At 36.4% G+C, this 18,084-nt stretch overlaps 1 protein-coding gene across 3 annotated transcripts in view; it reads left to right on the top strand.

Moving 5' to 3' along the window:
• Positions 1 to 10,557, top strand: part of LOC117333205 (nitric oxide synthase, brain-like) — a 203,146-nt gene extending 192,589 nt beyond the window's left edge. For 2 of the 3 annotated variants that reach the window (XM_033892379.1, XM_033892378.1), the window contains exons 26-27: positions 961 to 1,110; positions 5,504 to 10,557. In XM_033892379.1, coding sequence (XP_033748270.1) covers positions 961 to 1,110; positions 5,504 to 5,578 — 225 coding nt within the window. In that variant the 3' untranslated portion in view covers positions 5,579 to 10,557. Of the gene's footprint in view, positions 1 to 960; positions 1,111 to 2,384; positions 2,420 to 5,503 lie in introns of all 3 variants that reach the window. The other variant, XM_033892380.1, reaches the window with a different exon arrangement.
• Positions 10,558 to 18,084: the final 7,527 nt, after the last annotated feature.

Here is an 18,084-nt window from a genome sequence, read left to right on the forward strand (position 1 = left end):
CATTGACTGGTTACTAAAGGCCCAATAACCACGGATAAAAGATTTGTAAACCGCTTTGAGACGGCCATGTTGCTGTGATATAGCGGCATGTAAAACTAATTAAAGTATTAATTATCATTATTGACTGTTTCATATATATTGTCCGTAAAGTCAAGTCTTACATAGATGAAATATCATTACAGAACAAAATAACGCCTACGTGTGCACCATGTGTTCACGTTAAAAACAAATAAAAACAAATCTTCGCGTCAGTCATCATATTTCGTCTTTAATCCTTATTAATTTACTTGTAAAGTCATATTCTTTTACTTTCGAAATACAATATATACATGTATATTAATGATTAAGTATATTTGTAATCCAAATACTTGCCAGATGTGCCAAGAGTATGCGTGTGTCTAAAGATCAGTTTCGACTCTCTTTATCAATATATGACTCAACAGTTTTTTTTGGGGTTTTTTTTTATAAAGTACATGTATCTGTGTCGTTAGTTAAAGTGATATTGTTAAATGTTAATCAGATTATCGAAAAACAGAAAATGTTCCAGTATGACGATTTAAAATTGACAAAAAACCAAACATTGATCAGTGGATATAGAGATCGAAAATCAAAGCGCAGTCCTTACATGAAGTGGTTTATGGTTTATTCCGAATGTATTGAGGTATTCGGTCTATAATATATTGTCTCGGCAAAAGTTCAAATCAAGCCCGGTCATGCGAGATCTTTTAGATAATGTGTCTATATTAACGTTTGCTTTGAAAATAAAATGTATCATACATCCGCATAAATCAAAAATTGTTCAAACAGAATTAATTAGTACCAAGAACAAGTTAATTGTTTATGCTAGTTTGAGGTACGCTGATAGGATGCAGGGCTACGTGGCCGAAAAGTCACTAGTTCGAGTCTCGACTCGGGGACTGTGTTGTCTCTGCAACATACATTTTTGTTTGTTAATTGTAGGAGGCCAATCGGTTCCATGAAGACATCTTTGGTGTGGGCGTTAAGTCAGAGGCTACGGCTCGTGACCAGGCTAAACGCGCGTGGAAATACATCAACGCTGCGAGCAAGCCGACGTCAAACAAAGAAGTAGCCTCCCCGATACCTGCCGCTGTAAGTAAAAACAATTTGTAAGCTAACCCAATTTAAATGTTTTAACATATATTGACCTTTTATCTTAAATTATTTAAAGCATGTTGTTTTATACTTTACAAAATATATTTATTAATGTGTTTACAGTTTTAACACAATCCCTTGTCAACCTTGTGATGTTATACCATGAAATTGCTTTTAAACAAACGCATATAGAATCTAAAAAATATGCATCGTCCGTTTTAATTGATGTAAACATAAAATGTGTAGTGAAAACGTATGAACTTTCTTTTTACCTTGTATATTACACGAGAAATGCGACTTTTGTATGTTGAAAATCGATAGGTATTTATGAAGGTAAGATAATAATGGGATGGCGGAAATCATTCGTCAATATCCCCTTAATTAGATGATGAGATTGAAAACAATCAATTTAAGGCATGTTTTTAATTCATTTATTCAGCTTGAAAGTCTTGTCCCTTAAAAGCGGACACATGTTTTTCACATAAATATCGTAGATCTTATGACTTTAATGTTTCTAGATCAGACGTCCATCCAACAGAGCAAAGTTGCAAAGTGTTTAACTAACTCGTAACGTGTCAGTGATTGTTTAAGTATACTTATCACAGGACTAACCAACTAACTGAGCAAATTAACAATAAGATAATTACGTATCCTATCTATACACAAACATAATATGATGATCTAGAACATAACAGCCCTACTAAAACATATGTCAATTGAACTTAAAAAGATCGGCTGGTTCACATGGATGGTCGGAATTTGAGGATATAAGTAGGGAAATTCACACCTGTCAGGACATTGTTGTTTAGTTACGTAATTCAAAGGAACAATGCAATTAGATCAAACGGCTGGCCGTTTGTGTCTTCGTTTTTCCCGTTTAAATGGAAAGATACGTTATTAATGGATTTCATTAAGTATTGAATTTGTGAAAGAAGACATCAACACCGGTGTAAGCATAGTTAAACCAAAGTGAATATGTAACTTCAGTAAGTTCCCTGGTTATTCAGTTTTGTCTGCTTGCTATTTAAAGCCTACAATTGTGAATTACACTGGTGTAAGGGTCCAATACTAACATTCAACTTGGTATGAGTGCGCCTTGTTTTGGTTTAATTGTTCCAGCTTAGAAATGTGATCACGTGATCCCTAGAAAACACTTCACCGAATCATATAAAATTCCTACCAATTACATAACGATACACTTTGCTCGAAACACACGAAGTTAAGGAAGTATTTTGAATGTATCAAGCAATAATTAATATTTCAATTTTCAGGGCATATGTTGTTTATTCCCGTTTTTGAAAACAAGGTTGTATAGCACGATATTCAGGATTGTACCAATTCTTCACCATATAGCTATGCTGACTGTATACAATATATTGTGACGATATATATAGAACATAACCTTTTGAATATTATTCCTTAACAGTCAACATCTTATCGTTAATATAATCTGAATATACCCACTGACTTACAGAAATTATATATCGCCTTTCCACACGTCTTTTAGTTTGGCGATGTTTTGTGACGTATTAACCGCTGATGCTCGTGAAAACGCGCATTCCTTGTGAATGATTTAAAGGTCATCAATTGAAATTTTCTCTTGATAATCAATAGCCATATCAGTGCAAAACATATATTGGTATGGACAAACAAAGTAATACGTGCAACACAAAAATCAATTTTAACTGCTAGAGAAAAAATACATAAATAGTGACCCCTGGTATCGCTCTAGGAATTAGTTTATTTTTTTGATATTACATGCGATTTTCAATCTTACAACACAGTTAATTACTGTTCATAAAATATCACCAGAGTTCGAGACGAAATCAAACGTAAGTCGAGCATCAATGGTACAATGTATCATCGCCAGCTACTAGAGAGTGTGTGTAAACGCTCAATATATTGAGGAGAGTATTCAATATTACGATATGTAGATATTTAACGCTAGACTAACAAGAACATAACTGTGTGCACCAGAAACAAGACTTGTGTCGTTGTGGATCCTATCGCAATTGACATGTTTATCTCAAGTCTAACTGGTGAAATAACGTTCTGCTTCTACCAAGACAACTCATTACATGCTTTCTACCTATTTGATCTATAAGTACAATGTAACAATATGTAACTATATTCTATTTAGCCTGACATTGCGGAAAGCTGAAGATGAAGGTATATGATTCACGGAAATTAGCTACACATAAACTGTAGTTATTTATTGTATGTTATAATTTGGTGGGGTTTTCATTTATGTAAATATTCATTTTTTTTTCATTTCGTTTTGCTTTCCAACCGTTTGACCGATTGTTGATTGCATATATTATCAATTAATTGGCATTTAGTGTTAGATTAGAGGTTCTGGTAAGCCATCCCCATAAAATGTCGTCACTTACTTTTGCATTCTGCAATGACTTCATTACTATGAAGCTAATTTTACACCTCTTATATACCCTTTTTATGAATTGATTTTTGTATTATTTAATAACTTAGTTCCTTTCGTAAAAATGGCCGGGGAGTTTATGTCGAGGTGCAGTATCTGTCAGTCTATTGTCCATCAGCTAAATCCCAACTAAAAAAGACGGGACTTATTTTTTATGGCCAATTTGTTCAAGAAAATTGTAGGTCAATAGAACGACCATAATTGTAAAAAAAAAAAAAAACTTTTTATTAAACTTTAAAATGTGCAACAGACACACCAGGTATCAAAACCTTTCATTACGAATTTAGAGTTAGAAAAGTGCCAAAATGAATTCATCAACTAGTTAGTGTCTTTCTAGGAATCGTCAGTGATGGTAAAAGCTTACAGTGTCGATACGTTCTAGAATCTAGATTGGGATGTACAATATTAACCGTATTATCATTCATAATGAATTAAACCGTAACATACAGGTTAAATACTAATCATCTCGCATAGATGAAGAGATATAAGACAGACTTGATCCAACCATATCTAACCTTAGATATAGAGGGTTGTTACATTCCTATCATAGAAACCCCCAAAAGAGATGAATACGCGTATATTTTAAATCTTTCTCCTTGTAGCCGGCGGATTAAGAGTTAAATTCATCTAGGACATCTTTGCATGGATGGATTCAATTGTTGTATAAAGGCTGATTGTAATAACAATTCCAACATGTGCAAACAGACGTACCGAAGTATATGTGGGATCATTGAGCTCCCCGTTCTGCAATCGTACGCATTGCTAGAAATGATCAGATGACTACAACCATGCTACAGGGATATGTCCCTTTACCCTGTCCTGAAGCTATGTCTTCAAATGTAATATCAAAAAATATGATAGTTCTTACTTAGAATAAGATCTTAGAAAAATATTTGTAGCATAACTATTTATGAATTTTTTTTTTTTTTTTTTTTTTACATTTTTGCTTAACTATCATAGTGAACGACACAGTGTTTCTATACGCATGTAGTTTTGATTTTGTTTTCTGTTTGCGTTCAATTATTTCATCACGTGCTTGATTTCTGAGCTATTAGACCTTAGCGGCAGAATTAACTATTAACTTCCTTGTTTATGAAATTCCTAATTAAGTCAGTTAATTGGCGCAATTGTTAATTCCACATTCTATAGCATATAAACAGTGATTCAATACTAACGTAACGCTCAGAATGAATGTTGAGACACATGGTGGAGTCATTTCTAACGTGTCAAGGCTGGAGATATCTTGGTGAAGGATGAATGCATTTTCGGTGCTGACACTGCAATCGAATATATCATATTTAAATGATACCGATTGTATCTAAGCAATAACGAAATGTGTAAAGTCACAGAGGAGGCATTACATAAAGACAAGAATTAATAATGGGCTTATATCAGCAAGTTTATAAAGTGGAAACATAAATTAAAGATCATGTTATTTGCAAAAATGATACATTTTTTTTTATTAATATTTTGATTTGCTCAGCAGTGTTGATCATGTTTATCCGTAAAGTTCACTTTTGAGTGTATATCCTCACTTTCTACACTGAAGTAATCAGTAGCTTTTTATATCTTTATTCGTCGGGATTTTGCATGCTTTTACCCTAGTTTTTCTCTCTGTTAAATAACACTCATGTACAGTATATATCACCTCTATGCTATTAAAACACTTTATAATATATCGATTGCAAACAGAGGTTTGTAAGCAGTATATAAGATTTAATCAATACTCAATCATTCGTTATATATATATATATATATATATATATCATGACTATTTATGTACAAGAAGTTATAACAAAAAAAACTGTATATTGCACGACACTTTGCATGGTTAAGCAATAAATCAACGACATTTAAAATATACAGCAAAACAAATCATCTCAAGTTATTTAGAATAACAAAATAAAATGCTGTAAAATGTCATCAGCATTGACAAAATATTTCTTTTTTCAGGACAAGCGTACACCCCGTGGAAAACCCCGACCCCCCTTAAGACGAACATCCATACAGCTGACATCACCAGAATGACTGTATACAACCAGGCGTGTTACAGGAATTATCGCAACAAAGACGAAAACCATCATAAACTAGTTATCTAGTGCTTCATATTGAAAAATCAATTTAATCACGTGCAATGATTTATTTTGGTCGTCTTGAAATATATGAACGTTTAAAACTTGTGTACAACAGATTGTATTTATCAATGTGTGTATGTGACGCACATTTATTTTATTTAATAATTAATGTTAACTTTGTCTGTACCAGGTAAGTAACAGAAAAATATAATCTGTGCGTCAAAATTACCACCTCTTGTCTTCTGGTCCCGATCTTCACAAATGTTGCAAATATACAACACTTAAGTCTCCCTTCAAATATACACAACACCAACAGATATATACAACAATTTGTGTCCAAAAAGTGTACACATCTGTAGTTAATATACAACAATGTGTGTCCAATAAAATCTACACAACTGTCGTAAATATGCAGCACTTAAGTCTCCCTTCAAATAAATACATCAACAGCAAAACTCGGTGTATCTACTAAAATATACACAACTTAATTAATATACAATATGTTTGTCGCAAAAATAGCTCACATGAGCTAATATTCTTTGTCAATATGTGTGCGACGTTATATAAAGTTTCTTATCTTAACATTTTTTATCTCCGTTATACCTAAAGAACAGGGTCCAGTTGTTAAAAATGTGATTAGCTTAATCACTTGATTAGTGAAAAATTCATTTCTCATTTGTTGCAAAACCTGTGAGTGTATCATCTTTAAATTATGTCAGCTGGAAGAGAGGAAAGAATTACATAATTTCATAAAGTTTTGTCTGGTAAGTTCGACCAGAAATTTTTATATCAGGATTTGAAAAATGTTGTTAAAATGTTATTAGCCTACTCACCTTTTGAACAACTGGGCCCAGATGTGAATATCCAACGTTTTTTGTCTCCTGTTGTATCTACAACAGAAGGAAATATCTAACATTTTTCCTCAAGTTAAATCTACACAACAGCTGTTATAGATACAATCACGTTTTACCCCGTTAAGTAAACACAAACGTTACCAATATACAACATTCTTGACTCTTATCAAGTAAATAAGCAATAACTTTGTCTGCTATGATGTCTACTACAGCAGTAGAAAAAAATCCAATACTGTCGTCTCTAAATTTGACAACAGTTCAAATATACACAACAGCAAAGGCAGAAAATATTCAACCCTTTTGTTTCAATCAAATATTCAACACTCTTTTGCCATCAAATATACACAACAGCAAAGCAGTAAATATTCAACACTTTAATTTCCATCAAATATTCACAACAGCAAAGGCAGTAAATATTCAACACTTTTATTTCCATCAAATATACACAACAGCAAAGGCAGTAAATATTCAACACTTTTATTTCCATCAAATATTCAACACTTTTATTTCCATCAAATATACACAACAGCAAAGGCAGTAAATATTCAACACTTCTATTTCCATCAAATATTCAACACTTTTATTTCCATCAAATATACACAACAGCAAAGGCAGTAAATATTCAACACTTTTATTTCCATCAAATATTCAACACTTTTATTTCCATCAAATATACACAACAACAAAGGCAGTAGATATTCAACACTTTTGTATCCGCCAAATACATACAATAACAATAGATATCAAGTACCGATCTGTTACTTAACAGCGTAAACCCAATACTGTATTTCAACATCTTTCAAATACGTTAGATTTATATATTTCAACATTCACACAAATGCAAATAAATTGGTCCTATTAATGGCACACTGTATAGAATATAGCCCTGTCTTTTAGACGCTTTGAAAACAGGACATGCGCGTGACTTAATGCTGGTTTTTGTAACAAATTCAATTAATAAATAATTAGATATAAAAGTTAGATTAACCTGTTATGAGGAGAATTGATGTTTTGTTGTAAACAGAGCGTAATTATCGTATTATATAGTCTACTGTTGTTACAGAGAATCTGATACATTCGTCCATCAGTAGGATGGTCGATATACCAGGATTATAGACAGAGTTGTCTACCAACAGAGCTGTTGGTGTAGAATTGGTTAGAATGTTTCGTTACGTTTAGAGCTGTTGGTGTAGAATTGGTTAGACTGTTTCGTTACGTTTAGAGCTGTTTTGTTCAGTAAAACAATGTAGCATTTAGATACAGGTATCGCGTGCAATGTTAGCAATATTTTGGATGTGTATATCGTGTGGTTTTATTTTCTATTTTAAGTGCCAGTGTTTAGGTCTCTTGTCATGGTAGCTTATTTACCAGCAATATCATTGATATGTTTACAATGTATGTTTTTTTATCATTATTGTTATAATTATAGACAGGTTTTAATCTTTCTCTCCTGACCTAAAACTTTAATGTCGTGACTTGTTTTAAGCTGTTCTATTTAACAAAAGGACAGCGTGATTGTGAGCTAGGAAAGTCAGTAGTAATTACTTGGTCGAATATGGTTTTAAATCAAAAACAATATATTTTATGATGAGTGTTAATATAGCCACGCTTAACCTTTTTGCCACTTTGTCTTGCAGTCAATAACGTTTTTGACCATGTAATGCAAAATACAGACTTTCGCTTTATAAACTGCCACGCTGAGTTGATAATTTTAACATTTGAAACGTGGTATAGCAATACTTTATCACTTATAGCTCATTAAGATTCTGTTATAATTCTGTGCTGGTTGACGTGGAGCTGTTAATAATGTATCGTATAAACCTATTAGAGTTGTGATTGATACAATTAACGGAAATATGTTCTGATTATTTAATTATTTATTCAACAAGATAAAATCTTATATGTTGTTACATAACCAATGAGGAACTATCAATACCTCCTCGATCGCTAAACATTGATATCAAAACCACCCCCATGTTTGTCAACGTAGCGCGACATTTCAAAACGTTTCTGTGTTGATTTACACTTAACGATGTCAATGAATATAAGCACATCTAGAGATGTAGACGTCAGTATCTCAAATATAGCTACACGTGGCTATGCTAATGCTCTCACATGTTGGAACACTTGGCTGTTTTAGTACCCTACATTTTGGAACACGTAGCTATGTTAACACACGTGTCAGTACATGTTGCGATGTCAATACACGTGTCGGTGGGTACATGTAGCGATGTCAATACACGTGTCGGTCGGTACAAATAGCGATGTCAATACACGTGTCGGTGGGTACATGTATCGATGTCAATACACGTGTCGGTCGGTACAAATAGCGATGTCAATACACGTGTCGGTGGGTACATGTAGCGATGTCAATACACGTGTCGTTGGGTACATGTAGCGATGTCAATACACATGTCGGTCGGTACATGTAGCGATGTCAATACACGTGTCGGTCGGTACATGTAGTGATGTCAATACACATGTCGGTGGGTACATGTAGCGATGTCAATACACGTGTCGGTACATGTAGCGATGTCAATACATTTTACGTCAATACACTCCTTGTAATATACACACCCTGTTCCTTAATTGGTGTAAATCTTTGATTTCTAATTATATATTTTTACATAATTCATAATCAAATGAAAATATTTTAAACTATATCATATTATTCTTGTTGTGTGAATACATGAAATATATTTGTTCAAACTTGTGTATAAATATAACTTTTTTTCTGCTCTAGAAAAATAACAACTTGTATAGAGTAGCCCGGCGTACGACTGTTTTGTTTGACAGGTTGGATAGATCATCAACATTCTTCGTAATCAGATTATTATTGTAGATTTATCATCTCAAATGCTGTCACAAGAATATGTACCCTACCAGCATTTGGGAATTTGATTTTTCCATTTCATTAGCGTTACCATTGACGATCAAAACAACTTTCATATTTCGCAAAAAAGAAGTTATTTATTATCTATTTAACATCTCCACAGAATACCTTAGAATGCGATTTAGTCCCTAGCCAACATTTTGGAGAAGAAACATATCTTGATTAACGTCTGAAAAGTGTTTTGCGCAAACGAAATACTATGGCATGAAAAAAATACTCAACTTGTAATCTATTCGACAATAGCTAGGGTTTTGTGAAATAACATTAACGGATAAATATCTGTCTGATAAAACTAGATAAAATGTATAGCATACCGTCATTTTCTGCTGGTGTTTTACGAACGATACAGTCATTAATACGATACCCCGGCGATTGTTATGTACCCAAAGGGACGGTTTGTAACAGAATATCCTTGTAAATACAATATCTAAACAGAACTGTAACCGGACATTTGATGCATGGTGGTTTGATAAATATTTTTCTTCAAAAAGAAGTTTGTGACAAGATACATATATATATATTTGTTGTTACTCAGAATCTCTACTTTCTTGTTTTACATGTTTAAGATGCTGGGTTAAACGCTTTGTTACTTGGCTTGCGTGATTAACATGCTTAACTGAAGAAAGGTTTCTTATTGAAAAGTTTCGCCAATCTTGAAATTATTAGATATTATAATCGGACAGTAGGGCTTTTTTGTTCTAGAAACACTGCAATAGTCAATAAGGATTTATTAATTAACATGTACCTAACATGAACCTAAAGTACTCGTTTTGAAACAGTTCACCGGGGCCAATTAATCTTAAGTGTACCGAAATTGGTTACAGGTTTGAAATAACTAAATATATTTATATAATCTATAATATTACACTGAAATGACGAAAACTGTAATACAAATTTTCCATGTTATCGCTTTTCATCAGAATAAGGGCAAAGGAACTTTTCATGGAAAAATAAATCATTTATCTCGTATAGAAATACCATTCATATACTAGTCATTATGACTGAGCTTTGTCCGATCAGTAATGCTTGTTAAAAAAGACATGATACCGATTATTGATACAAAGGAACCTATACGACAAGGAAATGTTGTTAAATCGAGAATTTTTCATCTGTGAATCTCCTGTCTTTGTTATATACGTAAGCAAACTTCTTTCAACAAATTAAAATAAACTCTTACTTCATGAGGATTGTCTTGTCTTTATATTGTCAGTTGTTGGAGTTATACATCTTTACACTGCACTGACGTCTATCGCAGGCAGATCAAGTGATATCTGTCACTCATCTTAAACCAGTAACACAAAGGGAACCATGCATACTGTAGTGTAAAACTGAGAGGCGAGCTAAAATATAAGTCCCTGCCAACAATTGCTCAATACATCGCATCCCTGATAACTGGTGCTCAAAAATGGTTTATCATGCCCATGTTCTCGACAGAGGATGATGAAAATGGTTGTAGTCGTCATTTCTCGGACACCAAGTGCTAAAAACTTAATGGTTTCTCACCTTGATAGGTTAAAAGAAAATGCTTTGGAAATGTCTCTCGATAAATCCCCTAAAGCAGGTGGCGTTTGTCTTGTATTCTACTAGAGACGTTAATTTCGGTCTTTTCCTCTCTAGCAATCTACCGACTCAATATATACGTTAAACAAAAACAAACCAAACCAAACATAGGTTAAAACAACGAGAATTAGAATAACGCACAGAAAGTGGTAAGCATCATTGCAGGGTAATACAAGATGTAAAGTAAAACTATGTGTTCCATACTTAACAGTTTTAGTTCGTGGCGTATCTAAAATACTACCGTTCCTGAAAGAGTATGAAGACTGTTTACGATGGATAAAACTTTTTCTACCACAACAGAAGGGTGATATTCAACTCCCAAGGCATGGCAAGTCATTACAACTGCTGAATAGCATTCAGTTTATACCAGACGTAGGATAAATTCTATATGAGTTTGATTGGTTAACAGGGTGACCTTTGACCGGGAATATTTCAATCACGTGATGCAATGCGTTTTGATTGAGGTCTCACGCAAGTAAATCAACTCCTATATTCTATTACTAATGAATTAAAGCTATAAATAATTAATTTGAAGTTTAATTCAAGTCAGCAATGGTTGAAGTTATAGACACAAACCTGTTACACAATTTAAAACCCTAAATGTTGACAGGTTTAAAGCCATCTAAGGATCTGACAGGTCCCTGTGCTGTATTACCGGATGTTTACATACACAACCGGTGCTATTTTGGGAAAATACCTGGTCATTGTGCACCTTTGTGAATCCGCCATTATGTACATCTCTGTACAACAAAATCAGTATATTCTGACAGTTTGGAATATATACTTCAAATAAATATCAGATATGTCAACATCACACCTTAGACATTTAAATCAAAATAACATTTAAATGAGGAACTTCATTTTCTTACCAGACTACTTTAAAATACAACACTTGCTGATTGGCTGATTTGCTTGCGTGAGACGTTGAATAACGCTCTTGAAGACCGCTTCACCAGGTCCCGGAAATGATAACGCAAAAGAAGTAGCTCGCAGTTGTCTTTAGTTATATTTTAAATTTTGATCTATACGAGTATCAAGTTATTACTTTGAAAAGAATAAACTTGCTTGTTATTTGTTACGATTTGTAAGGAATGGTAAAATTTCCACACATTCCCGAAAATTGTCAGAAATTGTCAATTTTGCATATTAATTGGCGGTATTTCACCTTAGGCCGTATCCTTACATCCCAACTGATATTGTGAAAAAAAAACACGTTGACATAAAACAGGCTAATTTATCCTCAAAAGAGCTTTTCCTTTCGTTGTAGAAACAGGTCACACAAACTCGTAGTTGTTGTATATGGTATTTATTCCACTCTCGTTATTATTAAATAAAGCTCGTGTTTTTGTAACTTTTGAAAAATACCTATCACGAGTGAAAGAAATATAATGTACAACGACCTTGCAGTCGTAGTGTAACCTCTACGTAGATAACAGGGGCCTTGTCCATTTAAAATTTCCACGAGTTCTTTATAGTTTTAGTTGAAAGTCCGATATATAAGTTAAAGTGCACTGTACTTAACCCTTTCGAGTTTCTTTGTGTTCTGTTGTGAACAAAAATGCCAAATTAGTGGGCAGAAATTAAACAAAACATAACAAAGAATGGCATATGTCCTTTCGGCCCTCTAGAGTAAGACAGCTCCCAAGGCATGACATATGACCTTCCGGTCCTCTACAGTAAGACAGCTCCCAATCATATGGCCTTCCGGCCCTCTGCAGTAAGACAACTCCCAAGGCGTGACATATCGCCTTCCGGCCCTCTACAGTAATACAACTCCCAAGGCATGACATAAGGCCTTCCGGCCCTCTAAAGTAAGACAACTACCAAGGCATGACATTAGGCCTTCCGGCCCTCTAAACTAAGACAACTACCAAGGCATAACATTAGGCCTTCCAGTCCTCTACAGTAAGACAACTCCCAAGGCATGACATATGGCCTTCCGGTCCTCTACAGTAAGACAACTCCCAAGGCATGACATATGGCCATCCGGCCCTCTACAGTAAGACAACTCCCAAGGCATGACATATGGCCTTCCGGCCCTCTACAGTAAGACAACTCCCAAGGCGCGACATATGGCCTTCCGGTCCTCTACAGTAAGACAACTCCCAAGGTGTGACATATGGCCTTCCGGCCCTCTAAGGTAAGACAACTCCCTAGGCGTGACATATGGCCTTCTGGTCCTCTACAGTAAGATAACTCCCAAGGCAAGGTGTAACCTGGACGAGCACGACTAGCAGCGTTGATGTAAAGAATGGCACAAATACCCAATATACACTATATACATGAGTTTATTACAATAATGTACATGTTTAACAGTCACATATACAATTATAGCAATATATACAACTTTCTCACAACTAACAACCACATACATACACTCTGGATCAGGTGGTCTGTAATCCACAAATACTTCCAATGACGGCTGACGTATAGTGTCTAACGTATAGTGTCCACATAGAAAGTTGTTACACTCCAGACAAAGGTTGTCAAGACAAGTTTATGTATCTGTCTACAAAGGACTGCTCAACGTTGCCACATAAATGTAGATATAATATGCCCACACAGGACATATGGAAATATGGTTGACAACAAAGGTCTGTATAAAGTTACTTCCGCCCACACAGGACATATGGAAATATGGAGATATGGTTGCCCACAAAGGACATAACATTAAAATCTGCCCACACAGGACTTCTTACGATGCATATAGCTGCCCACACAGGATAGCTCACCAATAGTTGTCAACTTAACATCTCACCAACAGCTACCCACACAGGACTGCAATCAGTTAGTGATAATGGTGTTTGTATTGCCCACATAGGACTGGAAACTATGGTTACTGAATACCATGTCAGTCTCAATTGACATCTGCCCTCACACCATCATAGGTTAAAACTGTAACGACATATATATGAATATCTAACTAAAGGTTTTACTACACTATGCAAATAGCATAATGATATAGTATTTATCTACATCATAGTTCTATCAACATACACTTATTTATGTAAACGACACATTATGTAATACTAATTCAATTGTACTCTTATAAAAGACTGATATAAAGAAAGTAAACTAGCGATATACCCGCTATATATATAGTTATACATATTATATAAGAGCTAATACGATAACTAAACACATACACGTTTAATACTCGTAAGACCTGCTAATTCTACCAAATAAGTTATGAATTACCGCAAATGCAACAATTCTAAACATATATTATACTTTACATCAAAAATCATAGCTCAGTTACTTCAAATATTAGCCTCATAAACATTACATTCACAGATCTAGACCTATGAACTGTACTCATCGGTACGCATTACGATTAGAAAATAACATGTTATACTTCGGATATAAACGCAACAGATTTCGGGGTTTAAAAACCAACACATTGGTGTATAAGAAATATAATATAACTTACCGCAAACTGTATTTTGCGCTTGTTTAACCCATGTATACCTTCCAAGGTCACACAACCGGTTCGCCCGTTTACCCGTGCGAATATCTCTCTCACACTAATTTACTCGCTATGAACCCGGGTCCGGAGAATCCGTATTTATAGCAAATAACAAATAATTACCAAAACTAAATATAAATTACACAATAAAATAAATAGAAATTCTACCGTATTATAATTGTACAAGCAACATAGAAAATGTCCACTTCCTGGAATATAATGGATATGTATATAGCAAAATATGGTTGGGACTGTGACACAAGGCGTGACATATGGCCTTCCGGTCCTCTACAGTAAGACAACTTCCAAGGCATGACATATAGCCTTCCGGCCCTCTACAGTAAGACAACTCCCAAGGCATGACATATGGCCTTCCAGCACTCTATAGTAAGACAACTCCCAAGGCATGACATATGGCCTTCCGGTCCTCTACAGTAAGACAACTTCCAAGGCATGACATATAGCCTTCCGGCCCTCTACAGTAAGACAACTCCCAAGGCATGACATATGGCCTTCCAGCACTCTATAGTAAGACAACTCCCAAGGCATGACATATGGCCTTCCGGTCCTCTACAGTAAGACAACTTCCAAGGCATGACATATAGCCTTCCGGCCCTCTACAGTAAGACAACTCCCAAGGCGTGACATATGGCCTTCCGGTCCTCTACAGTAAGACAACTCCCAAGGCGTGACATATGGCCTTCCGGTCCTCTACAGTAAGACAACTCCCAAGGCGTGACATATGGCCTTCCGGCCCTCTACAGTAAGACAACTCCCAAGGCGTGACATATGGCCTTCCGGTCCTCTACAGTAAGACAACTCCCAAGGCGTGACATATGGCCTTCCGGCCCTCTACAGTAAGACAACTCCCAAGGCGTGACATATGGCCTTCCGGCCCTCTACAGTAAGACAGCTCCCAAGGCATGACATATGGCCTTCCAGCACTCTATAGTAAGACAACTTCCAAGGCGTGACATATGGCCTTCCGGCCCTCTACAGTAAGACAGCTCCCAAGGCATGACATATGGCCTTCCGGCCCTCTACAGTAAGACAGCTCCCAAGGCATGACATATGGCCTTCCAGCACTCTATAGTAAGACAACTTCCAAGGCGTGACATATGGCCTTCCGGCCCTCTACAGTAAGACAGCTCCCAAGGCATGACATATGGCATTCCGGTCCTCTACAGTAAGACAGCTCCCAAGGCATGACATATGGCCTTCCGGTCCTCTACAGTAAGACAACTTCCAAGGCGTGGCATATGGCCTTCCGGCCCTCTACAGTAAGACAGCTCCCAAGGCATGACATATGGCCTTCCGGTCCTCTACAGTAAGACAACTTCCAAGGCGTGACATATGGCCTTCCGGCCCTCTACAGTAAGACAACTCCCAAGGCATGACATATGGCCTTCCAGCACTCTATAGTAAGACAACTCCCAAGGCATGACATATGGCCTACCGGCCCAATACAGTAAGACAGCTCCCAAGGCGTGACATATGGCCTTCCGGTCCTCTACAGTAAGACAACTCCCAAGGCATGACATATGGCCTTCCGGCCCTCTACAGTAAGACAGCTCCCAAGGCATGACATATGGCCTTCCAGCACTCTATAGTAAGACAACTCCCAAGGCATGACATATGGCCTACCGGCCCAATACAGTAAGACAGCTCCCAAGGCGTGACATATGGCCTTCCGGTCCTCTACAGTAAGACAACTCCCAAGGCATGACATATGGCCTTCCGGCCCTCTACAGTAAGACAGCTCCCAAGGCATGACATATGGCCTTCCGGTCCTCTACAGTAAGACAACTTCCAAGGCATGACATATGGCCTTCCAGCACTCTATAGTAAGACAACTCCCAAGGCATGACATATGGCCTACCGGCCCAATACAGTAAGACAGCTCCCAAGGCGTGACATATGGCCTTCCGGTCCTCTACAGTAAGACAACTCCCAAGGCATGACATATGGCCTTCCGGCCCTCTACAGTAAGACAGCTCCCAAGGCATGACATATGGCCTTCCGGTCCTCTACAGTAATACAACTCCCAAGGCGTGACATATGGCCTTCCGGTCCTTTATAGTAAGACAACTCCCAAGGCATGACATATGGCCGTCCGGTCCTCTACAGTAATACAACTCCCTAGGCGTGACATATGACCTTCCGGTCCTCTATAGTAAGACAACTCCCAAGGCATGACATATGGCCTTCCGGTCCTCTACAGTAAGACAATCCCAAGGCAAGGCATGACATATGGCCTTCCGGTCCTCTACAGTAAGACAACTCCCAAGGCATGACATATGGCCTTCCGGCCCTCTACAGTAATACAACTCCCAAGGCAAGGCGTGACATATGGTCTTCCGGTCCTCTACAGTAATACAACTCTCAAGACATGACATATGGCCTTCCGGTCCTCTACAGTAAGACAACTCCCAAGGCATGACATATGGCCTTCTGGCCCTCTAGAGCAAGACCCCTCCCAAGGCATGTAATGACATTTATCAGTCTAGATGCCCTGTTGTGGAGTGCTTGAATATGTTTATCAAAATTTAACATTGAATCCATAGTAACAACCAGTGGTTTAACAATACTAACAATGAATTATAATTTCACCAATTTTAAAGGATCTGATTTCTTCTTCTGATTTCTTCCTAATAGCCAATCTTGAACATTGTGTGGGTTTGCTCTCATTTCATTAACTGTAAACCATTTAATCCATGTTTTACTCTGGATTTCTAATAAAAACTGAATTTTGTAATGAATAGCTGAGAGTGTTGTCGTCTGCATAGTTATATGATTAAGCACTTTTGTGAAATGGAAAACATCAGTAATAAAAAATTGTGGAGCCCAATATTGAACCCTGTGGGCCTCCTTTTAGCACCTTTTTTCACAAAATTTGTGCGATTAGCTATCTTTACGCATTGCCTTCTTTTTGAGAGGTAGATTTGATAAATTCAACAGCATCATCTCCAACACCATATACCCTCAACTAATCCAATAACAGTTCTGTTGGAACACAGTCGAATGCTTGGATAGGTCCATTTAATGGCTGTCAATGGAGACGGACAGCTACATGCTCGCCGAAAAATGGTGAGACAGGGGTTTAAGATGCTGCTTTCGGTAGTAGGTCTAGAAAAGTTCCACTTTGCAACATAGAATTTACTAGTTTAATGATTGGACTAATGATTATACTTTTAGTCATATTAGTTGTTCTGTGACTTTTTCATCTATCTATAATAAACAAAGCTCAGGGGAAGCTTGGTACTACTGCTTTATAGCTGGAATACATAAGGATATTGGGGTTGTCTTGTCCGTCAGGTTGAAATACGTTGTTGCCAATGTCTGAGGCAAATTGAAGAAATTGTTAAACAAAATTCACATACTTTTGTACGAGTAGCATCACCATACAGGTAACATCTCATACAGGCAACAAACTGTATAACCAAACTTATACTTAAATGCGATAACCTTTGTGGTCTTATTGAGTTATAATTGAATTGCTCTAGAAACAATTGGTATGAAAGGCAATGCAGTTAGTTGATTCTGAGTTGGTCTCAAAACCAACTTGATTCATAACTATTTTGGTATTATGAAAGCAATTCAATTAAATCTGCTTGTTTACACATGCTAGCTTAACCAATACAGAATCTCTATGTCTACAGTATTACTCATTACTGTCCAACACTGAA

The sequence above is a fragment of the Pecten maximus genome, chromosome 8 (genome assembly GCF_902652985.1).
Source record: "Pecten maximus chromosome 8, xPecMax1.1, whole genome shotgun sequence".
NCBI classification, from domain to species: Eukaryota; Metazoa; Mollusca; class Bivalvia; order Pectinida; family Pectinidae; genus Pecten; species Pecten maximus.